The 22,943-nt window shown below is 36.7% G+C and overlaps 1 protein-coding gene across 15 annotated transcripts in view; it reads right to left on the bottom strand.

Annotated features, from left to right (window-relative positions):
- The window catches only part of LOC119776112 (collagen alpha-1(XXV) chain), a 246,178-nt gene that overhangs the window by 58,855 nt on the left and 164,380 nt on the right, over nucleotides 1–22,943 (bottom strand). For 13 of the 15 annotated variants that reach the window (XM_038274368.1, XM_038274364.1, XM_038274360.1 and 10 more), the window contains exons 7-10: nucleotides 18,044–18,115; nucleotides 17,310–17,426; nucleotides 15,258–15,293; nucleotides 136–162 (exon numbers count right to left, since the gene is read on the bottom strand). In XM_038274368.1, the coding sequence (XP_038130296.1) occupies nucleotides 136–162; nucleotides 15,258–15,293; nucleotides 17,310–17,426; nucleotides 18,044–18,115 (252 nt within the window). Of the gene's footprint in view, nucleotides 1–135; nucleotides 163–15,257; nucleotides 15,294–17,309; nucleotides 17,427–18,043; nucleotides 18,116–19,029; nucleotides 19,090–22,943 lie in introns of all 15 variants that reach the window. The other 2 variants (XM_038274362.1, XM_038274375.1) reach the window with 1 other exon arrangement.

Below are 22,943 nucleotides of genomic sequence, written 5' to 3'. Positions count from 1 at the left end.
GAAGATTTCAAGGGATATAACTTCTTTTGGCAAGACACCAAAAAGGCACCTTGGCGATAATTTTAATATAAGTAGGAAAGTTAAACCTTTTTTACATGATCTAAAGAACAGGCAAGTTGATTTTGTGTAACTTACCTTTGGCCCTTGAGGCCCCTCAAGTCCCTGTGAAAGATAAGAGAAACAGACAGAGATTGAGTGGAAGAAAAATACAGTACAGAAAAAAAACAGTCCTGGTCAGATGAAATAATGCATTGCTCCCAGCCAGCAGTGAGACTGGCAAACTCATGGGAGGATTTCATGCAATAAGCATACGCCCTTCTGGCAAAACTGAATCACAATCAGCCCCTTGTTTCATTTCTCAAGGATTGACTGAAAATTGTCTCACCCTGAGTCTGTCTTGTCATGGAACTGCACCCTAAATATGAATTCCTAATGAGACCATGGACTAAAACCCTTAGGGTTTTATCTTTTATGACAATCTCTGTCTTTGTTCATTTTAGAAACAACAAAAGTGTGCCTCGTCTTGGCCATGCAAGGCTCCAAGTGCAGAGTCCAAGAAAAGGGAAAAGTTCAGTACCTAAATGGGCCAATATTTGGAAAGCTTTACAGAGATAATCTGTCAGAAAGTGCAAAAAAGGCGCCATGTTTCTGAGATGTAAATCAGTCATGAATGTGTTTGGAATAGTGCCGTTCATCGCTGTTAAAAGGAAGCCATGTTAGATCGTCAGCTTTTTCCTAAGTTTGTGGACAAAATGTTGTAAAAAGAAGACTGAAGTCTTGGCGTATCAAAGCAGTTCATTAACACCTTTTAGTTCTGGCTGCTATGACTCTCCTTATCAGCCAGCTTTATGTTGCTTTGGGCTTGAGACAACATGCCATTTGGCACTTCCCTTGCAGCTCAGTTAAGGCCAGACGGACCCTTCGCCCTACAAGACCTCAACGGCAGCAATGTTTCAGCTCGTGTTTGCATTGATGCAGTATAAATGTCAAAAAGATATGGTCCCTTATTGAGTTTAAAACTCTGCTGGGCCTGTGTTACGAGAAAAAGTTCCCAGTGAGGTAATATTAAAGTTGAAAAGTTTGTCTGTCAGAGCAAACGTCTGTGCAAATCAAGCATGGTTTGGTTGGCGCCAAGTTATGACTTAATAATGATTGGCTTTCTGGGAAGGAGCTGCTTGTTGGATCACTTCTTGTTAAGTTTTTGTTGATGAAGCAAAGCGTTCATCACATAGCTCAAGGTATCCCATTTTCCTATTTACATTTTCCCCAACATTCTCCCTTTAAGGTCTTGTTAGCAGCAAGTTCTCACACACAAAAGCAAGACCCGCTCAGTTGCAGCTCTTTTATTGTGCATTCCATCTCCACTAATAACAAAAACCTCAGTAAAGAACTTTCATTACTCTATCTAGCCAAGAGAAGAAAAGGTTTTCCTCCTGCATGCTTTTAAATACCTTTGTTTGCTAACTTCAGTAGGGTAAACATGTTTATGACCCAATAGGTATGTGAGAGCATGTACCACTTGCCCAAGTGCTAATTAACTTGGCTACATCTGAGACCACTCAATAGTTAGTAGAAGGAGAGGGGATTTTTCAGAGTCAAGTGCCCTCAAGGAAGTCCGGATCCTTCTCAAATCAAAGTAGGGCTGAACATTGCTTGGTCGTTAGAGTAGTCTTAATGAAACTTTGAATGAAAGAATTCACCACTATAATTTATATGCAGGATTTTACACTTTAAGATGTACAACAAGATGCTTATTGTAGTCGAGCATGGAAGCACACTTACAAATGCTGAATGTTTTGTACCTCCATTCATGGCTTTTGAATTGGCCAATAATGTAGCAGTGACTTGGTCATTTCCCACACTTTTTTCCGGCAGCACTTAAATCCTCTGCTTGTGAAAAACTGCAGAGTGAGCAGCTCTTGCTTCACAATAAAACATAAACAAGTTTGGGCTCATCAAAGCTCAATGTAAAACATACTGAAGTTGGGCTTATTATGTTTCTGAAATGTACATCAGCTTTACAAACACAAGCCACTTTGTTAGGTAATTTCTTAGTACTTTTTGTACTAAGTTGGACCTGTTTCTGCCTCCAGAGCGACCTCAAATATTCGTGGATTAGATTAAATGAGGAGCCTAAAACGTTTCTGGAAAATTTTGATCAACTGTGAACTCAGCTTCTCACAGCTGCAACAGGTTTCCCTGATAACAATATTCTATTCAAGCTGCAGAGCAACTGGATTTAGATCCAGTGACTGTTAGTGCAGTAAATTAACTGTAAAGTTTAAGAGACAAGTTTGAGATGATTTGATGCTGCTTAGGGTATCGATTGAAAGATAGGTACAATATAGTCTAGACAAAAGGCAATAGACAATTACACCACCAAAAACAAATGAGGTAGCTTGAAAAAGGCAAGCAGCATGCTTTCATGTTTTTCCTGCAAAATTCTGACCTTAAAGTTGTAATTGAATCTATACTTCTATACTTTCCCTCTTTCATTTCCACAAAACTGCAAAAATTAGAAATATCTTTTCCAGGGGTGATGCTGAAAAACAGGTTAATGTGTTTATTACTTCAAGGCTGGACTATTGTTAATATTTACTATCAAGAAGTCCAAAAATTGTAGTCAGAATCATTCTGTTCATCCAAAATGCAGCCACAGTTCTGATGAAAATTAAAAGGATAGATCATATTTTTTTTTATCTTAGCTTCCCTTCATTTGCCTCCTGTTAAATCCAGAATATAATTTAAAATCCTCATTCCCATATTTAAACTCCTAAATAACCAAGCTCTCAACCTGCAGGTTTTCTATTGATTCATAGAATTTATAAAAGTAAAATGGAAAGAAGATCTTTTAGTTATAAATCTGTTTTCTTGTAGGGGTAATCTTAAAACCTTTATTTTTGATAAAGCGTTTAGTTAGAGTGGCTCAGGTTATCCTGAGCTATCTCTGTAGCTATGTACAGTAGTTATGTTGCTATAGGCTTAGACTGCTGGAGGACATAGGGATCACTTTACATCATTCTGCTTGATTCTATCTCTATTTTCCCAATCTGCAGTATTATTTATTTCAACCCCTAACTTTATGTTCTCTCTGCTTTTTCTCATCATGGTAGCTTGCAATGTATTGCTATGTTTTCTTGCAACCTCATTAAAAGTAAAAATCTATTCAAATTCTTTCTTTAAGCATTTTGTCCATCCTTATAAATGAATAATTGTTGAAAAATGTTTATTTAACATGTTAACTTTAGACCAAGTTGTAGTAATCAATTAACTTTCAGACACTAGAAAATTCTCACAAAAAAAGACTTTGACGCCTCATGTGTTTAAGTTTTTCACTCAGGTTTTGTGTCTGTGGGTGTTTTACGGTCAAAGTTGATATGTTTTAGACATCTGAAATATGTCTGTCTGTGCAATGCACAGATATAGCACGTGTATTGCATTGCATTGCTGTAAATCACCTGAACATAAAGTTCAGTTTGTTTAAGGCTTCTGCTAATAAGTACTGCTGGGGTAAGTAAGGTATGCAAATATCCCCACACACCCCATCGTGCTCCACTATGATTTTAAAACTTTGAAGGCAGTTTAGTTCCTAAATTTGGTGGAGCATGCAAATATTAAAACAGGCAAAACCTTCTCAATTCTTTTTTGATTTCCACAAGTTCTGAGGTGATTGTAAAAAATATAAAATATTTAAAAAAAACCTTTGCTAATTCAATACCAACCTATTGTGGTGTACATATTTGAAATTTCAATTGCATTGGACTACATGTAGCATAGCTTGATAATGACTTGATGACATTCATGGTTAAAATGTTATGTTATTGTAGTGGACTTCATTCAGTCCTACGAGGAACTCGTAGGACTAGGAGTTAAGTTACTGTATATTTTGGTTAGTGCAAGATGTTAAATTGGTGGTTCCTAAAGTTTTCAGCTTTGGATTAATAAAATACCACTGACAGGATCTTGTGGTCCCAGCAAGGGGAAAAAACAAACTGTGCTAATAGGCAATTTAAAATTTAAACAAACCTGAAAGGGCAGTTTCAGTTGATTTCAAGTGATTGCTTCAAAACATTCAGTAATTTATAACTCACATTGCTGTCTCAGACCAAATTGGGTAGCTGCTTTGGTAAATTACATTCAGAAAATGTTTATTCCAACATTTCTAACTCAATATGACTTGATGAAATATATATAGATGCAATATTTCTCTTAGCTTGTGTTCACAATGGGGAGGTTTAATAATAGAATGTGGCTAAAGGAACAATTAAAGTTTCTTTATTCTTTATTTTATGTTAGTTACATCAACATTTCTTCATATTTTCATCTGTATATTCTTCTTTTCATAAATTTCATTTAAATTTTGCCCTTAAAACTGGCTGGGGTTAAAACACAACCTAGGAGCTTGGTTTGGAAAGGTCTTTTTGAGCACAGGATTTTTTTTTTGTTGCAATGAACAAATGTCTTTTTCAGGTCAGCCAGTATAACTTAACATAAATTTTAATGAATAAAGCAGATTAATGATTTATGCACTGGAATGTACCCTCCGAAAAAAGGGAATTTGGCTCACTGGCTGCATTCTATGGGTGAAAGATGGGGTACACCATAGACAGGTAGGCAGTCTTTAGCAGTTCTTTCCCTTCTTTTTTATTATATTTTACTGGACCAAGTGTGCTATTACCACATACAGCCAAGCTTCATGGGGTACAGAAAACATCCCCACAGACAATTGGTTGGCTTGGCTAAAAAACAGAACCGACTGTGCAAGAATTCTCCCAAACTATGGCCATTTCATCCCTGCCTTTTAAGGTTACACTCTCTAGCTGGGTAAGAAATTTTGAGTGGAATTTTAGAATCTTAAAAAAAAGAAAGGAAATGCAAATTAGATGTTTCCCCATCTATTAGGATGAGTTATTCAGTTAATCAATATCGTCATATGTATAAGTTACGCTTGGCTGTGATAAACAGCAAATAAAGGTAATAATTGACCAAGGACTGAAATGAAACCAAAAGGGCTGAATTTGCTTATCTTTTTGTTTCTTAAAAATCTGAAATAAACAACATTAACATCAGAAAAAGAATGTTTTTTTTAATGAATTCTCATTGCCACACTCAATTATATATAGAAAAAAATGGATGAAAAGTGCATACATTAATTTCTTTTTATTTCCTTCTAACATCTTATCCTAAGGAGCATTATCCCAAATACCTCAGCCTGCTGGATGCTTGAAATATGCAAGCCAGTTTTATTTGATAAATAAACAATATAACGTGTTCTACTCTTCATTTCAATTCAATTTCAAATCTTTGCCTCCAAAAATCACTATCAAGTCAGTTCAATAATAAAAACTGCTTGATACTCAGTTTTTTTTGGCTGTGATCAGACAGGTTTGCTTTGATTAGCACAGACAGGACTGGTCATCCCTGTTTCAGAAATCCAAAACCTAATACTGTTTTCCTTTTTGCGGGATAGCAGGATATCCTTCTGGACCTGCGGAGTCTCTCTAAACTAAGTTTTTCGGTTGACTGTTACAAACTATTTGCATATTTAAGAAATTAATAAGTAATTTTGTACATCTTTATATTTACATTGCACAAAATAATACTCATAATATGTTTCATGTTTATAAACAGTTGAAGACAGTATGAAAAGATCACATTTATTAGAATACTTATTTAGGCCTATTAGCTGCCATTATAACATTACTGCTATGATTTGTAAATTGACACAGGATATAGTATCTAAAAAATTTGTATAACCACGTGTTGAATTTACTTTACTGGAGCATTATTGTGATATTTTTTTTTTTCTATTTGACACGTGTCGCAGAAAACGTGGTTTACCTTAGAGCCCAAAGGAAGTTAACGTGGTAAGTAGTAGGGGAATGTTAAATTTTTTTTTTCATTTTTCTATATCGTATAACACGAAATACAAAAATGTTATTTTTAATATTTTCATTGTTGGTTTCAAGTAAAAAAAAAATAATAATGAAAGAATGACACAAATTCAGCTAATCAGTAATGTGGGGTTAATATTTATTATCCAAAAAATATGATTTCCATCACCTCTTATGTGAATTTACTTTTGTCAGAAAAACTCAAAAACTACCTTAAGCGAGCGTAAAAACCTTTTTGTGTTACTTATATAACATTTTTCTGTTTTCATCCAATTTTTCTAAAAATGTGCATAACAGTTAATAAAAACAGGTCCACTGTTTACATATGTGCTCCATGTTTAAACGTGACTCAGCATTAGCCTGCATTAGTTAGAACAAGCACATTTTTATTTATATATGATTGGGGGATTTGAAAGCAGGTGAGCGTCAACATAGGGAAACAAGTATCCTCAGAAATTATATACCGTTATTTAGAGAAGCTGATAAATTGAGAGACATAAACAGTGAACATGTATAGTCCCTACATATAGTGGTCTTCTTAGATGGGATTGGAGGTCTTGTTGGCCTTGGGTATTGGAAGAGCAAACACTGGTTTAAATTTTAAGTAAGAAAGGGTGCAGAAAATATGTTGCACTTGATAGCTAAACACTGTTTAGAGCTAACCTGCTTTATACAACCTTACCATCCTTTCTGCTGTCAATGTTTGTCACCTGAACTACAGCACAGATTTTAAAGCTATATGCTTAGACACATGTGTAGCTTAAAATTAGTGACAGCTATGTCTTTGGTTTTTGACTGAAACCTTAGCAATTTCTTTGCATGTGTCTGGATATAAAAATGGCACTAACAGCTAAAATTCTGCAGCATGCATTCAGTTGGCTAGTGGATGGACATTGAGACAACTGGGGCTAGCACAGGAAACCAGGGAATAATATGACAGCGAATTCACACAATTAAAGATCAGAATTTTGTTAGTAAAACATCCTGATGTTTAGACTAACACTGCCTTCATGTGGTATATATATTATGGTAAATACTAAAAACTGACTTTAAAATTGCACATTAAGGGCGTGCAGGTGGTGCAGTTGTTAGTGCGCACAACCCATATACGGAGGCCTTAGTCCTTGACACAGCCGACCTGGGTACGATCTGTGCTATTTTGCTGCATGTCTCTCCCTCTCTCTCATACCCCCTTTCCTGTCAGCCTACTGTCAGAAAAATGAGCCACTAGTGCTGCCCCCCCCTCCAAAAAAAAATAAATAAATAAAAAATTTGCACATTAACATCCACCCAAGTTGTTTATGCTGGAACAAAGTTGATGATACCCGAATTGCCGAGATGAGGTCAACTTTGATCTTTTCAACATGGTAGAGAGCAGTACAACAACTCTGTATGGAGAGTACTGCAATGTTACACGCCCTGTTCCATTGTGTTTGTAGCCTTCTTTCATGCGCAACCATTCACCAATGTAATAGAGAATGGTCTAAAAAAAGGAAAAGCAACTGCTGTTTTTTGGACAAGAAAGTACAGTATCATTGATGTCAGGGATCTGAGGATAATGGGTAGACTGATTTGAGATTATTAAGGGCAACAGTGACTCAAATAGCAACTAACATAAGGTGACCAGATTTCTGAAATCAAATCTGGGGACATTTCTTGCTCGTGGATAAAAATCAATACATCTTATCGAGATGAAATTAGGAAACGGGGACAGTAATGGTTTCATATATTTTTACATATTTATTAATATTTAAACAACAAAAATCAAGTGTAAAAGCCAGGAATGTGCCTTTCCAAACGTTTAGTGTATCCTAAGATTAATAACATGAATAGTGTTATTAGTAGAAAACTAGAACTGTGTCTCTGGGTTGGGTCAAAGTGGTGGGGGTGGGAGCGGATGGGTCAAGGGTCATTAGCAGGGATTTCCAATTTTGTTGGGCTCAAAGAGCTCTGCCGCCTCCTAAGGGGAGAGTGACATGAGGAAAAGAAATTTAGAAAAGTAAATACAAACATTTATTCTATGCCTGTGGCTGTCTGTTGAGACAGAGTTCCCCCACCTCTTCAAAAAAGTGCAACAAATACTTATTCTGTTTACATCTACTGTACATACCTATAAGAAATATTTTTTTTTCTTCATTAACATAAAAAAAACAAGTAGTAGTCAAGCCTGCAGGTAAAGGTTCATATATGTTTCTTACTGTCACCTAGCCAGATCAGGGGCCTGTGTGTCTCAAAGTAGCAGGTTCATTTTTCCTACTAACCTGAGTATACAGCCACTCTGTGTTCCACAGCATACTTTGCACACTACATCACTCAATATGTTAGTTTATCACTCAAATCATGTCAACGCTTTATCACTTGAACTGTATTAATACATATTATACATTTTAAATGTTTGAAACAGAAATATTAACTGAACAGGGTCTGAGGCAGTGGCCCTGGTAATTTGGGTAAAATAATATAAGAGAAGACATAGCAAGTAAAAAGCAAAATAACCTTTTTAAATATCTTGAACAAGTTTAACCATTGAACAGCAGAATAGGCTTAACATCAACACAATGTATATAATCCAAGAATAGTCCATATTTATAAACAGCAATAACATATACATATATAATTTCCCAATGGAAATTCTGATTATAATTTCTCCGTAAAATGACACTTCCTCTTCTTTGAAAGAGCCATCTGGTCATTCAGTCTTGTCTGTTTTCTTCCCTCTCCACCTTCGCTTTTGTTTCTAGCCCTCTTCTGACTTCTGCCTGCTCTCTGCTTTACTCCTCAAAGTAAATTTTTCTCCCTTCTTGTCAACCGTTTTTTCTATCAGAGTTCCTAGTTTCCTCCTCTCTCATTCAATCTCCTTTCTGTCTTTCTATCTTCTTCCTCACTCCTCCAGCATCAATCTTACATTATTCTAAAACAGAGACATTATATAATCAAAATCACCTCCAAAAAAAATTAGGATGTGCAACATGAAAACTTATTATTATTAATATCTCATCTAAATACTAAAAATGCTAATTACCACAATATTAGGTGCTACAAGCAAAAACCACATAATAAATGAACATTAAACAGGTGGTTATCTCTTCCTCCATCATTCTCAGATCATGTAGATCTTGTCTTATTCAGTTCTCCTGTTACTGACTCCTATTTTTTCTCAAGGAACTTTCATATATATCCAAACTGAGCAGTAAAAAAGCACACCAAAAACTGGAAGTCTATGCTCATAAATCACAACCATAAATCATCAAAACAAATTGAAATAACTCTACTTATAATAACTATCTGAAATATAAACTAAAGGTCACCTATCCATTCTAAAACATCTTTATACAAACCAAGGGCGTAGGTTTGATTTTAACTTTGGTAGGGACACGATTGGTCGGGTGTCATTGGTGCTATGCAATATGCACGCCCTTTTTTATGCTCGATGTGAGCATCCGTACTGATAAGAGGAATTCAATGTTAAAAGAGAAAAGCATAATTTTGCTACATTAATAAAAATTAAATAAAAAAAACACTACACTCATTAGATGCTGTTTATCAATGTTTGAAGCATTAATTGATTATTTCAATAATCGTCAACTAATTTAATAATTGATTCATCATTAACTGGAGTATAAAGACTCTAAAACATAATATAAATGTAAAATGTGTCTTTTTCCAACAGAGCAACCCACTTAGATCAGTAATTATACCAAAATTGTAAAACTACAATACATATATATAATCAAAATTCTCCATCCAGAACTCCTCATGTGGAAATATTTTAGTTTCACCTGGTTTATTTAGACGTCACCTGAAGCACTGAATGGCAGCTGCTTCACCTACAAGCTGCCCTGCATCATTATTACTGGATATCTGTGTTTCCTATAATCATATAATGTATAAGTGCATTTTTAATAGTAAAGGATTAAATGTAACACAACCTTTTATCATTGTCCTATATTGCTACTGTCTGACTGTATAAATAGCTCCTTATGTATATTTTCTTTTTAGTGGCATCATCTACAAACACAACACTGAGAATGAGCCTAAGTTTATTAAAATATAAAATCACTTTTAACAATTATAAAAGACAATATAACACTATCTTATCTGTAATTTAATAATATCCAAAATAAACAGTCAGATTCCAGCATTTTTACCAGACATTAATGTTTGTACTAATTTACTTATAGACTGTGTGGAAATCTATGTAAGATAAAATCAATGTTAATATTCTTCATCTGTTTGTTCTTCTCTTTATCCTATTTCTAGAAGTATAAATAGTCAATTAAATTATTATTATTATTTGGAACCCTAATTATGCTTTTTAAACGATATACAGCAGATGTTTAGCCGCCATTTCTTGTTGTTTTCCTCTATAAGAGAAATAACACCTGCTAATAATTATACCTGAACTTCCTCAGAGTCATCAAAAAATGAAACCAGTAACAGCAACTAAATATTGGTAAAAAGGAAACCGTCACATTTTCTTTTTTAGGTGGCTGTGGCTAAGAATCAGAAATGTTGATGGCTTACAGCCTTTATTTGCCCATTTTGTGTCTTCAGAACTCCTGGCTGACTCAGAATATTTCGTTTTATAAAAGAAAAAAAAAGGTTTTTGTTTTTTAGTGTACATGATATTCATTTTTTTTATTGGGACTAGTTTCATAGTCTAATATTAATTGTAGTAACCGCTGCATTCTAGTGTGAATAAATTTTCAATGTTGTGCTCCAAGCACAGCGGACTAGAAAACAGCCAATCAGAAAGAGAGAAGGCGGGACCTAAGGCAGAACAGCCAATGAGAGTGGAGTTAAACAGCGCAGCACAGTTCAATGCGCTGCTAGGTGAAAGGGACAGGAGAGACCAGGCAGAGGAGCTGCGAGAGGAAAAGAGCCACTGCTGTAAATTATAAACATGTTGCTCACATCCAATTATTGGTCAGGACAATTAGGACGGTTCAAAACTTTGGTAGGGACATGTCCCTATGGTCCCTATGCAAACCTACGCCCATGATACAAACCCTTGTTGATCCCTGGAGAACCAGCGTACCAGATTAGCGCCTTACAAGGAGTTTTCAATCATTTTGCTACATTTTAACCCAGCGTCTTTTACTCATGCTCAACTCGTGGTCTTGTCTTACTTTTTATTATTGTTTTAACCTGGACACAAACCAAACATTTATCACAAGATCAGCCCGATCAGAATAAAATAAATTGATTAACACACTTACCATCACTCAGCGTAGCTCCCCATCAGTTGCCACAGGTTGTAAAAAACGAACTTCCACTTCTTCTTCTTCTTCTGTTTTAAAAGTGATGCGCTCTTCTTCTTTTTTGTGTTTTAATGGCAGCTAACATCCAAAAGGATAATTTACCGCCCTTCTAGTGGTGCGCTCTGTTCCTTATCTTTATGTTATCAGCAGCGCAACCAGCTACCGTAATACCTATTTTTGCGCGCAACAGCTCTACCGTAATAACAGTCTACACGCAACATTTTTCGCCTCGGTAAAATCGGGGACATTTCCGGGGACAGCTTTAGCCGGGGACAGGTGGTCCAAAACGGGGACAGTCCCCGGAAATCGGGGACGTCTGGTCACCCTAAACTAACAGCAATCAAGCTTTGTGCATCCCAATGTCTAAATGTACAACTTAACCTTCATGAAGATGAAGCAGGGGACCACACCTAGTGCCATGCCAGTCAGCTAAGGACAGAGACTACAGTTCCCTCAACCTTACCAAAATCAGACAAACACAGGTTTAGGGAGAGGTCTCCTCCCCTCCAAATGCCTTTTTTACTATATTTTCAATGTACCCTGATGTTGTAAAGAGGCACCATATTTCATTTAATTGGACACCTTTGAGAAGAGGTGGAATGGTAGATTGGCATTATGGATGTGCTAAAACAAATATCAGCATCATTGTGATGCTATCCCATCAATTCGGACCAATTGAGCAATAGGAGTATTTATGAAAGTGACTCTAAAGTGTATGTGAAATAGAAAATGAATCCTCACTATACAGTACTTGATTATTACAGTTGTCTGAAATATCTAAGCGAATAGTTCAAATGTATATAAAGAAAAACAAGGAAAACTTGTATGACTTTTAAAAGGATTAATGAGAGTTAATATACTACTGAATATACTACATGCCAGATGCACTGGTTTCTTCCTGAAATCTGTTTGTTTTCATGTCTTTTTGTATTGACACTAACTAAAAAATAACTTTGAAAGCATTTTGAAAAACAATAAATGTTAAGTGGGTAAACTTTGGAATGATACTGGATGAAACTGGAAATAATACCACAACAATAATAGATAAGGTCCTTTACCCAGTTTTTGGATTATAAAATTTTAGGCTTACTTAATCTTTTCAAGTAAAATCAGGAACCCCAGGAACAAAAAAAAAACAAGAACAAAAAACTGAATTCGAAACTGTAAGCCACCTTCAGGGAGAGCTGAACACCTTTTTAATTTAACCCAGAAGTAGCTTGTGGCACTGACCGATTTCCACCTTTCAGTCCTGAATGTTTCCTTTTCTTTGTCATCTTGCCACCTCCCCTCCTCCTCCTTCTCTTTGTTGCACCACAAGAGTCTAATCCCCCTAACCAGCACCATATGTCCTAAAAGGCTGCTGGAAAACTCTGGAATCTACTTTTGCCTCTTTACCAATGGCATCGACATTAAAACAGTTTGCTGTGTCAAATTAGATGCCTTACTCTTACACTACATAGTAGTGTAAGAGTAAGGCAAATGTTTTTTGAGTCCTGACCCCAGAATACAGGCCTAAAGCTGAATGCCAGAGGATCCTTTTGATCCTCAGCTTCACATGCTTGAGAACATTTAATTCCTTAGATATGATGATAGATCAGTGGTTTATTCTTGAGGGACAAGTTTTCTTTTGTGTTTTCTGTAGACTTAAAACAGACAGAAACAATTAACTTTAAGAATGCCTATATCAATCTAAAGTCTTATCTGGCTAATAGGCTTAACATAGTAGCAAGCAATCAGTGTGTGACTAAAAAAACGGAGCTTCTGACATTGTAAATGTACTGTGTCGTATCTTTTTTTTTAATTTTTGCAACAACAGCTGGTTTGTGCCGCTCTCCTGCTGATTTACAGCAAGGGAGCCTGCTTCCAGATGAAGACTTTATCCCTTGTTAAGAGTACATCAGTGTCATGCAGCGTATTTACTCATGAAACGCTGTGCTTTATTTAAAGAGTCACAGTGAGAAGTGATTATTTCTGCGCAATGCGCTGCAAGAGGAAATTTTGGAGAGGAACTCCAGCTGCTGCTTTCACAAACAGCTGTAAAAGCACTTCAAACTCATGACACAACACCTGGGACCTTCCAGTTTAAATTTTTACCCTCATGACTCACAAACATGTTGCTACCATTTGCAGCTACTGTATTAAGGCAGGTAGAGATGGGTGCCAGCAAAACATTTGGGAACAAAAAAAAAAGAAAAACGTTGAAGGGTCATTGTTGAGTTTAACAAAAGGTCAGAGGTAATGTACTGGGAGATAAAAAGGCACTTTCTCAGCGATCACTTCCCGTTCCTGCCTTTGTAAATATCCGACAGCAGCAGGTAATTTTCCACAATTGTTCTCCTTTAATTTTTTCCAGAGCTTGCTTTGACCTTTTCAGTTTAGCTTTTGTGAGGAGACTTTAATCAACAGCTTTATTAGCTGAGTACAGCAAGCAGCTTCCACCTGCTGTCAGCCAGATAGTAGCTTGTGCTATAAGTTCGGGTTCGAGAGAGAAAACAATTTTACCAGTTGCCATAAAACGTATCTTTAACAGAAACTAAGGCCACAGAAACGTCTTCCTACAGATAAAATTTTAATTGAAACGTTTATCGAAGCCATGCGCTGGAAGTATGAAAACTTTTAAAAACCATAAAGAGCACTTTTTTTTTTTTTTTTTTTTTGTGCCAAACTTTCTTTTTCAGCTTTTCTGTATAAAGTAGAGATGTTCTGATCAGGACTTTTATTCTCTTATACAGACCCAAGTTATAAAAACAGGGATACAAAAACAGAGTAGCAGCCTGTTACAAAAATAAAAGAAAATAAACTTTAAATATCTCACCATTACCGCGTAAAAGTGTGAATATTTTATTTGCAATTACTTAACATAAAATTCCGTTATAATATTGCTTCTTTAAGCAATTTTTTTTTTTTTTAACTAGGGTTTCAGCATTTTTCACTTACATTTTTTGGAAAATATTAAGAACATCTTTAAAATCACAGGTTTGGTTGCAAAACCAAAGGGCTGTATACGAACTGCAGTGTATACCTACAGAAGATACATATTTTCCTGGGTGCAGGGGTTTCCAAAGCCACTCCTCGACAGCCGTTGTCCTGCAAGTCTTAAGCCGTGCATACGCTGTACGATTTTTCGCCTTTTTCTAACCAATTCACAGGTCATGCGAAAATCTTTTGGAACAGGCTGAGTTTCATTCTCATTGTGCGTCTTTTGTTGTGTAGTATACAGGAGCTAACGAGGGGCAATCAGTCTCTTTCGACAACCTCCATCAAACATGTTTGAAATTCAGTTGGGCGACGCAAGGCGTTCATGAGCATATTCTGGTGTTGAAGCAGTGCTAAGAGCGCCAACGAGCCGATTTACCTTAACCACATGCACTGCCCATCTGCAAAAACTGAAGTATTCTTTCAGATTGACAAGTCCAACCAGCGGCATCTCTCAGTGCTGAGTCCAACGTGTGGCTTTAGAGCGTTGGGCCATACAGTGTAAGAGCATACATCGTGAGCCGAGATCTTGTAAACCCTGTGAATGTATATATTTCTTTGTTTTTTTTTTTGTTTTTTTTTGCAGCTCTAGTGGCTCGATCTTGGAAAGACAAGAAAGGGGGTATAAGACAGAGGGAGAGACATGCGGCAAAGGACCACAGGCTGGATTCGAACATGGGTCGTGCATGCTAACGACTGCTCTACCGAAACATGCCCTTCATCGTACAGTTTTAGCTGTAGCTGCATACAACCATTCAAAATATCATACAGTGTATGCCCGGCCCTAGATAATTTCCAGCTTCAGCACACCTGATTTCCTTTAATGGATAATTAATCGATTTTGCTGAATTGCAAGCATTTGAATCAGTTGCGTTAAAATAAAGAAACTCTGTACAACCTACACGACATGGAGGACTGAGTTTGACAACCCCACCCTTTAAGGAAAGTACCCATGTAATACTGAGATTTGAATCAAAATTTTTATGGAAGACAGCTGTCCGAAGATATTCAGCAGTTTCATGACAAGAATTACCGATTAGGACCTCCCTCATGTTACTATGTCAAGATAAGCTGCTGTACCAGTCGATTAACAAAATGTTTAACACAAGCTAGCACAAGTTCTCACCATGAGTCCTGTTTCTCCCGGATGGCCTGGATCACCCTAAAAAAGAAAAAAAAAGAAAAACATCAATGAAATAGCAGAAACATAAACATGATTTAAGTTTGATTCTATGTAATAAATTACAATTGCTTATTAGTTTAAGTAACAGGGTGGAGCGGCTGTATTTTACTGGATCAAATGTTTTCCTCCTGTCTTTGCCTGAAAACTTGTTCTCTTTTCTATTTTTAATTTTAAACTTTCTTTAGATTTTGGTAGAAAAATAAGAAATACTTAAAATTTTAATATTGCATTTAAAGCACTCATCTTTCCTCAAAGTTTTTCTAAACAGTGCAAATAAAAAGAAAGAAAAAATACTTGGAAAGAGAAGTGTAACTTCTTGGAAAAAGTTTTACAAGTTTAGCAACTTCTACAGGAAGAACTGAAAACAATCACCATAAAAAGTTGGAAATAACCACATAAACAATTCTTAATATATTTGAGCTCCTGCTGAGATCCCTGCCAACACAATAAAGATCAGCTGGAACATGCAGGTTTTATGGCTGAAAATAACCGACCCTTTTTTCTGTTTCTTCTTTCTCTCCAAGTGCACATAAACCAGCAAAAAGCCAGTGGCAGGCATCAAGAAATGAAATATATTATATTGAAAACAAGAACATTTCAGCCAACTTAAATATAGAATGTATAACAATACAGCTATTCCCCCTGGGGGATTTATTTTTGTCTATAAATATTTGGGTATAAGGCCAAGGAGTCCTTTCAGTCCTTATTAAATAGGCTTCCACTGGCAGTTTCCATTTGAGTGATAGTTAAAGTTGAATCAAATGTGACTACATGGTTCAATCTAAGGAGTAAAAAAATTTGATTTTTTCTAATGCAAGTCACCAGGATTTCGTCCACAAACTTTTGGTGATTCAATGAGCCTCTCATAGATCTTTGCTTTTTCCTTTAGTACTGCTCCAACCATATCTTTACACTTCTCTGTTCATGTCTAAGATTAATGATGTCTCCATTTCTTAGTACCACCATTCATCTTAAAATAGCATAAATAATGAGCTAGTTTGGAGTTTGTTTCAAAAAGAAAATGCTTACCAGAAATGCTTCTTAAGAAGGTTTATACAAATAGGCTATAGCTTATAATTGCGATTGCAAAATCCTATACTGAATAAAAGAAATCTATAATTTTAGTACATTTATCTAGCCAAGAAAAATCCAAAATGCTATAAAATATTTGTTTAAAAAAACAAACAAAACATTGCAATTACACTAATTGTACAACTTAATATATGCTATAAAATAAAAATTATATTTTTTCTAAATGGGAAAGACAACAAAACCTTTAATTCAAGTATGATGTGTGTTGATTTTCATAAGTCAGAGAATGGCCACAAAATGATAGCTGCTTTTCTCGACCTGCTTATATTTACTCAGACCAATATTTAAAACATGTTCAATCTGGAACTCTGATCAACTAAGCTAGGTGAACAATTAAGTTCATCTTATCTTATAGAAAAACTGTTGTAGATCTGCAATAAAGAATAGCTAAGAAAAAAGTCAAATACCCTCTTTAGGTATCTTAATACTGTTACTAATACTTGTTTCAGATGCCTTCCAGGAAAGAGTCTTCCCATGAAAACATGGATACATTTATTTGCTCATCTCTGGCTGAACTTAAACCAAGTCATTTGATTAGATGAGAGGAAGACTGCACTAATATACATTCAAACACATGGTTCTGGATAAAAAAGAAGAAAAAGTGAAAGAGCACCTCTCTCCACCATTAATGAATGTGCGGTCTATGTGATGCTGTTGTCTGTTTCAAAGGCCATGTGAACTTTTTAAGACTAGAGGGCTTTTAGTGAGGCTGGACAGAACCATTATTTCTTCCCTACCTTTAAATTAAAAAGTATTTACAGAGCTTAAACATAGGCATAAAGGGTGCAATAGCATTCAATGAAATTGAGAGGTTTAGAGTAAATGGAAGTCAGAAATGCAGCCTAAACTTTTGCTTTGTTAAGATTTATGCAACTTCTCCACTTATCAAAAACTGATACTCACTGGTAGACCTGGCAAACCTCTGGGTCCATCCTTTCCAGTGTCTCCTGGAGGACCTCTAGGTCCAGGAGGGCCAGGTGGGCCAGGAGGGCCGGGTGGTCCTGCCTGGCCTTGATCTCCCTGTATGACAAAAATAACACATTTCCTCATCAGTTCTATGTGATATTGTTGGATTCTACGAAGACAGAAGCAGCTAAAGTTAAATAATGGTAAAGGAAGTTGTGTAATGATCTTGTGGGTGGCTATGGCCTACCCCCATTCATAACTAGAAGGAAAGATTGCATTTTGGAGCTAGTATAAAACAATGAAAAAGAGCTCTAATGGAATGAGTCATAATTAAAGTATTATTTCTTTAAGATGCATGCAATCCTAAGAGAACTATGCATTTAGCACGGTCTGATAAAGGTCAGATTTGTCAGTAAAGGGTTTAAATAATCAGGGGAGAAACACTAAAAATGTGTGGTCCATTATGGTACCGGATTACGAGAAACTCTGAAAAAATATCCAGCAATTTAACTTGCAGAACATAATGAATTTTACCAATGCCAAGACTGATTCATTTCCTCTTTACCAAGCATCTATAAGACCATTTTCTTCTTTCATTTTGCATTAACATAAGAGAGCTTAAGGCTGCGTATGACAGCACCTATAGGCTTGCATGCTTTGGACAGAGGGAAATGATTTGGTAACACTTGGAACCGTGGACAAAGAGATGAAATAGAGGACACACCCACTACCTTAATGAGCCGACGCTTTATGAGCTGCTGGTCAGCGGAAAGAAAGCCATGATTGATCTTTGGGAAGACCATCTGAACAGGTGTGTGAGGTCAAGAAGTCGGAGTTCAGAGGTGAGAGAAGGTTGAAGAAGGAGAAGGTCCCAGAAGAAGAAGCAGCAGGAGGAGAAGGAGAAGGGGAAGCCAAATGCAAAGAGAAACAGATTTTGTTAGAGAGACCCATGTTCACGAAACCCCCCAAAACAGTGCCTTTACAGAAGGAGGGAAATCCACACTTTTCCAACACTAAGTTGACTTGTTTCGGAAGTCTGGGCTTAGATTTTGGAGCTAGTCTATAATTACCAGTTTTGGGGTGTGAAGTGGGTTCACAGCCCCCCCCTTGGAAACATGCGAATCACTCCTTTTCTGTAAAAGCACCACCATCATCATTGTGCCTGCTGCCAAGTCAAACCCTGTTAGCTGCACACACTGAAACCAGCATGGGTCAACCTTCTGGGTTGAGGTTCATTTCATACCTAATGTCTGTCAATGTATGTATTATTACACTTGTGCCCATTGGCATTGCCATCAGCGAAACATTTATGGAGGCCAAATTGGTGGTTTGAAGGTTGTGTGGTGAACCAAGGGCATGGGCTATAAAAAACATTTAGCCACTTTTGGTCATAACTGAGTATTCCCTTCAGAGTTCCTTCCATTCATTTCAATGTCAATAGACATGAGCCAAACCATGTTTTGGTTTCAGGATACAGTCTTGTTCCAATTAACTACATATTACTAGGCTGTAAAAGGCCACCTTTGCTCTCAGTGGAAGACCTGCTATGTAAAACAGAACAGAAATGTATTGAGAGCCTGGTAGCAAAAGTCGGTCATGAAGGAAAACAATTGATGGGAGTTTCTGGTGAATACTCAATCAAACTTTAAGGAAATGGCCAGTGTGTGCTTCATAAGAGGTCAGACCAAGCAGCTCGGCAGCACACCCACAGACAAACCTTGACAGTCAGGATCTGATTGCTGTGCAAAGCAGCCAGCGTAGGCAGACCAGGCAATCCCTAAAGGGACAAACAGCAGAACATGGCACAACACACACATGACATTCAACACTGGGTGAACAGAAACAGCTGAAGCACGAAGAAGACAACAATCTGGCTTGTATTCCTAGAATTATCGATGACAATCAGTGGAATGTGGGGTTTAGGAAAAACTTGTACATTAATGTGAAAAGGCAATTAGGAAAGTCTTTAGGACCTGTGAGCTTTTACATTGATAGGCAATAGGGAGAAATCTGCAGTAAGTGCCCGTCCACACACTTGTCTTCATATAGCATAAATATAGACGCTTTTTTATCAGACTCCTGCTTTAATGCTCGGCTAGATTGTTGCTGCTCCTTCTTGTTAAATTTAGACTTATTGTTATTCAAGTAACCATAAATCAAAACAAAAATAAGAGAGCGGTTCAGTTGATTTTTCTAGGTCTCTGTCTCGGCATCATCCCCGGTCGCACCACGTTCTTTTGATGCAATTTGTTGTTAGAAGTCTTAGAAGAAGTTCATATTGTGAAAAGGTGGAGAGATTTGTGAATTACAATGCCGGACATGCTGGAAAATCCGTAAAATGATTCAGCTGACTTCAAATAGGAGATGACACGGTCTGCTCATGCACTCTTTGTTATTAGAGAACCGAGCCACAACTGAACCATGCCCAGCCCTACTGTTGAACTAGTAATAGATTTAGCCCAGTTCGGTTATGTCTGGCATGGTCCATTTACACTCAGCAGTTATCTCGGTTATCGTGCTTGGATCATTCTCAGCACGGTTTAAAAAGGCTAGTGTAAATTGGGCTCTAGTTTATATGGAGCAATAGGGACTCGATTCCATGTTAATTTAACCCAATGGAAGACATTTGGAAATGTATTTTTGCTATTGGTACCAGATGGCAAAATTCTAAATTTTGTCTTTGTTATTTAATTTATTTATCTATTTCTCTATAAACCTGTCTGTCTGTAGAGCTATGTATTAACATATTCCTGAATTTTGTCCAGATTTAATTATTCATTATTATGGACAAACCTAACATTTTTGCATGTTAATGTATTATGGAAACATAACTGCCAATCATCCCAAACTATGGTTGATTTCAAAAATATACGTTGTAAAACTTTTTCTTTCTGTGAAGCACTTTGGTCTTTCTGGTGTTGTTATAAAGTGTAATATAAATAAACTTTGATTTGATTTTATCTGGATTTGATCAAACTACTTTTATCCCAATTCTAGTGGCACTGCACAGAGTGCACCATTCCAATTTCATAATGAATATATATATATTCTCTTGGTGATCTTATGCTGCAGGTTAGGGCAGACCACAAATACTCACCACCACTGAAAAGATGAAAGTATTTCTTAAAAGATTGGCAGACGCTCATAAACATGCCCTGTGAAAGATCAATCTTCATCTGCAGTCAAGCTCAAGATAAAAATCTGGCTTATCCAAATATGGGTTTTGTGCCATCCCTCTGGTTTTCCAAAGATAATTCAAAAAGCATGGCTCATTAGGAATACGGCTTTCAAGGCAAGCTGTTTTGATTCATGCCTGCAGCAGAAATGAGCAGTGGATACAATAGCCTTGCTGTGTACGACTGGAATCGAAACACAAGTATTTCTCAAGTTATTTACGACCTCAAACATTTTTCAAGACAAAGAAGGGGAAAAACAAGAACTGGATTATGGTCGGGGGAACAGACAATGCACTTACTCCAGTGTATGGTATATGCAAGATGATACATGTACTTTTCCAATCATTTGGAGCCATATGCAAGCAGAACATTATGGAGGAAAGTTGTGGGCAGGTCAAGAAAATGTTGACAACCTTGCTGACCGTTGTGTATTTGAAAAGTGGGGGAAAAAAGTAACCATGTTGGTGCTCACTCTTCATACTGCTGCAATGCTGATGTCCATGTTTAAGAATGATAATAACACACTGGTTGACAGAAAATCCTAACCATTTACAGACTGCTTTTGTTAGCTTTGCTCCCAAAAAGGATGTTAGTTATTAGGTGGGGAGCTCTGTTGCTGCATATGTGCCTGCGGTACAGGGATTTGATCTACAGTAAACACAAAAAAAAGATATGAAACTAGTCCAGAGTCTTTTAACTAATCATACTCGCCAAAAAAAAAAAAAAAAACATTGTGACCCAAGACTAAGAATTTTATGAGTAGTTGTGTAAAGGATGGCTTCAGAACCCTGTATCTAAATCGTTTAAAGAGTCAAAAGTAAAAATTTTTTAGATTCCTGGAAATTACAGAGGACAACATTTGGAATAAATACACAAAGGTTTCCCCAGATTTATGCCTAAGAGATGCCTAACAAAGCAAGTACACTATTTTCCAGACTATAAGCCGCTACTTTAATTCCCCGCTTTGTACTATCTGGCTTATAAGAAGGTTTTCAGTTGATTTTTCGGAACCACCAGAGGGGGCAGTCAAAGTTGAAAATGAAAAAATAAGGGGCCCATTTTTATTTAGCACAAGAACATTCTAGCAGCAGGCACGGCGAGAACGAATGTTTGTTCTGACATTTATTTTTCGCATTAAAGCTACCAAACCAATGAACAGACTGGGCTAAAGTCCTGCAGAGCTGAAATAGAGCTGATAAAGCCCCGTCTTTCAGTACTAGATATTTGAATGAAGGCATGTCTTATTTTTGCCAAATAACATACCTTATTTGGCAAAAAAATAAAAAACATTAATGACAGGCAACCTTCCAGTAATATTAACTTGAACCCACTGCTAATTCTTGGCATTTGATGCCACATTTGCTTACACTAAGATGACAAAGTCATGAACGCATTTAGGAAAGGAACTTCAACTTCAGGGTTTTTACTTTTGGGGAGCTTTTTAAATCCATCCAACTCCAGGAAAAGTGTTTGGAAGACTTCAAAAGTGTAGCGCAAAGTGTGAGTGTATGCTAAGTTCAGAGCATATATCGGTCCCATGAGCAGCGAGCAGGCATTTGCAGTACTGATGCACCCTGCCAAAATGACTGTCGTCGGGATTACCTCTTGCTCTGTGTGTGATCCTGTAACACCTGGACTGGGAGCAGAATCAGTCCTGCTGTGAGCTAAAGTTTATGTAGTATTCTTAGGTTTATGTACATACTGCTATTAAATATTTCAACAGTATAAGGAAATCTAAGTAAAACTTACTCTTTCCCCAAAATTCATGTATTACATTAAAAAAAGGTTTAATTTAACTTCAGAAACTCTAGTTCTTACTGAAGCTTAAAAAAAGTAGAAATTATGACAAATACTTTACTAGTCCTACTCACACAAGACTAGAGTTTACTGCACCAAAAAGTCACTTTTTTCAGTGTATGTAGAGCTCCCCAACAGGTTTGGTGAGAGACAGTTCAGTAGATATCAGCGGCTTATAGCCTGGTACGGCTTATATGAGTAAGTTTCGAGTTTTTTCAAAAGATTTAGTGAGCGTAGCTTATAGTGAGGTGTGCTTTATAGTCTGGAAAATATGGTACAAAAAAAAAAGGTAGGTTTTAAACAGTTGTGTCAAATGCAGGTGAAAAAAGGGGTCTACACACCTAATTAATTATATTCTTTTTGTGATGGCTCTAAGAATCTGTCTGTATACTGAAACCAGATTCCTGTCTTACTTACTTACTGACACCTTTTCGCCACAGAAACTGCCTTTATATGTTGATTGTTCTAGAGGCCTTATCAATGTAATCGGATCTGGATTGCAGTGGACCAAATGTAGGCGGCTTTAATCTCTTTTAAACCGGTTTAATGTTTTTAAGAAAAAATCCAAACTGCTTTGGTCCATAGATTCTTAACAAGAATGTCTTAAGCTCTCTATTGCAGTTTTACTGGATATTATGAAGCCTGCCATTGTCATATA

Source organism: Cyprinodon tularosa, unplaced genomic scaffold, assembly GCF_016077235.1.
Source record: "Cyprinodon tularosa strain WSP-4 unplaced genomic scaffold, ASM1607723v1 ctg91, whole genome shotgun sequence".
NCBI lineage: Eukaryota > Metazoa > Chordata > Actinopteri > Cyprinodontiformes > Cyprinodontidae > Cyprinodon > Cyprinodon tularosa.
This window is presented reverse-complemented; position numbering and strand designations above follow the sequence as displayed.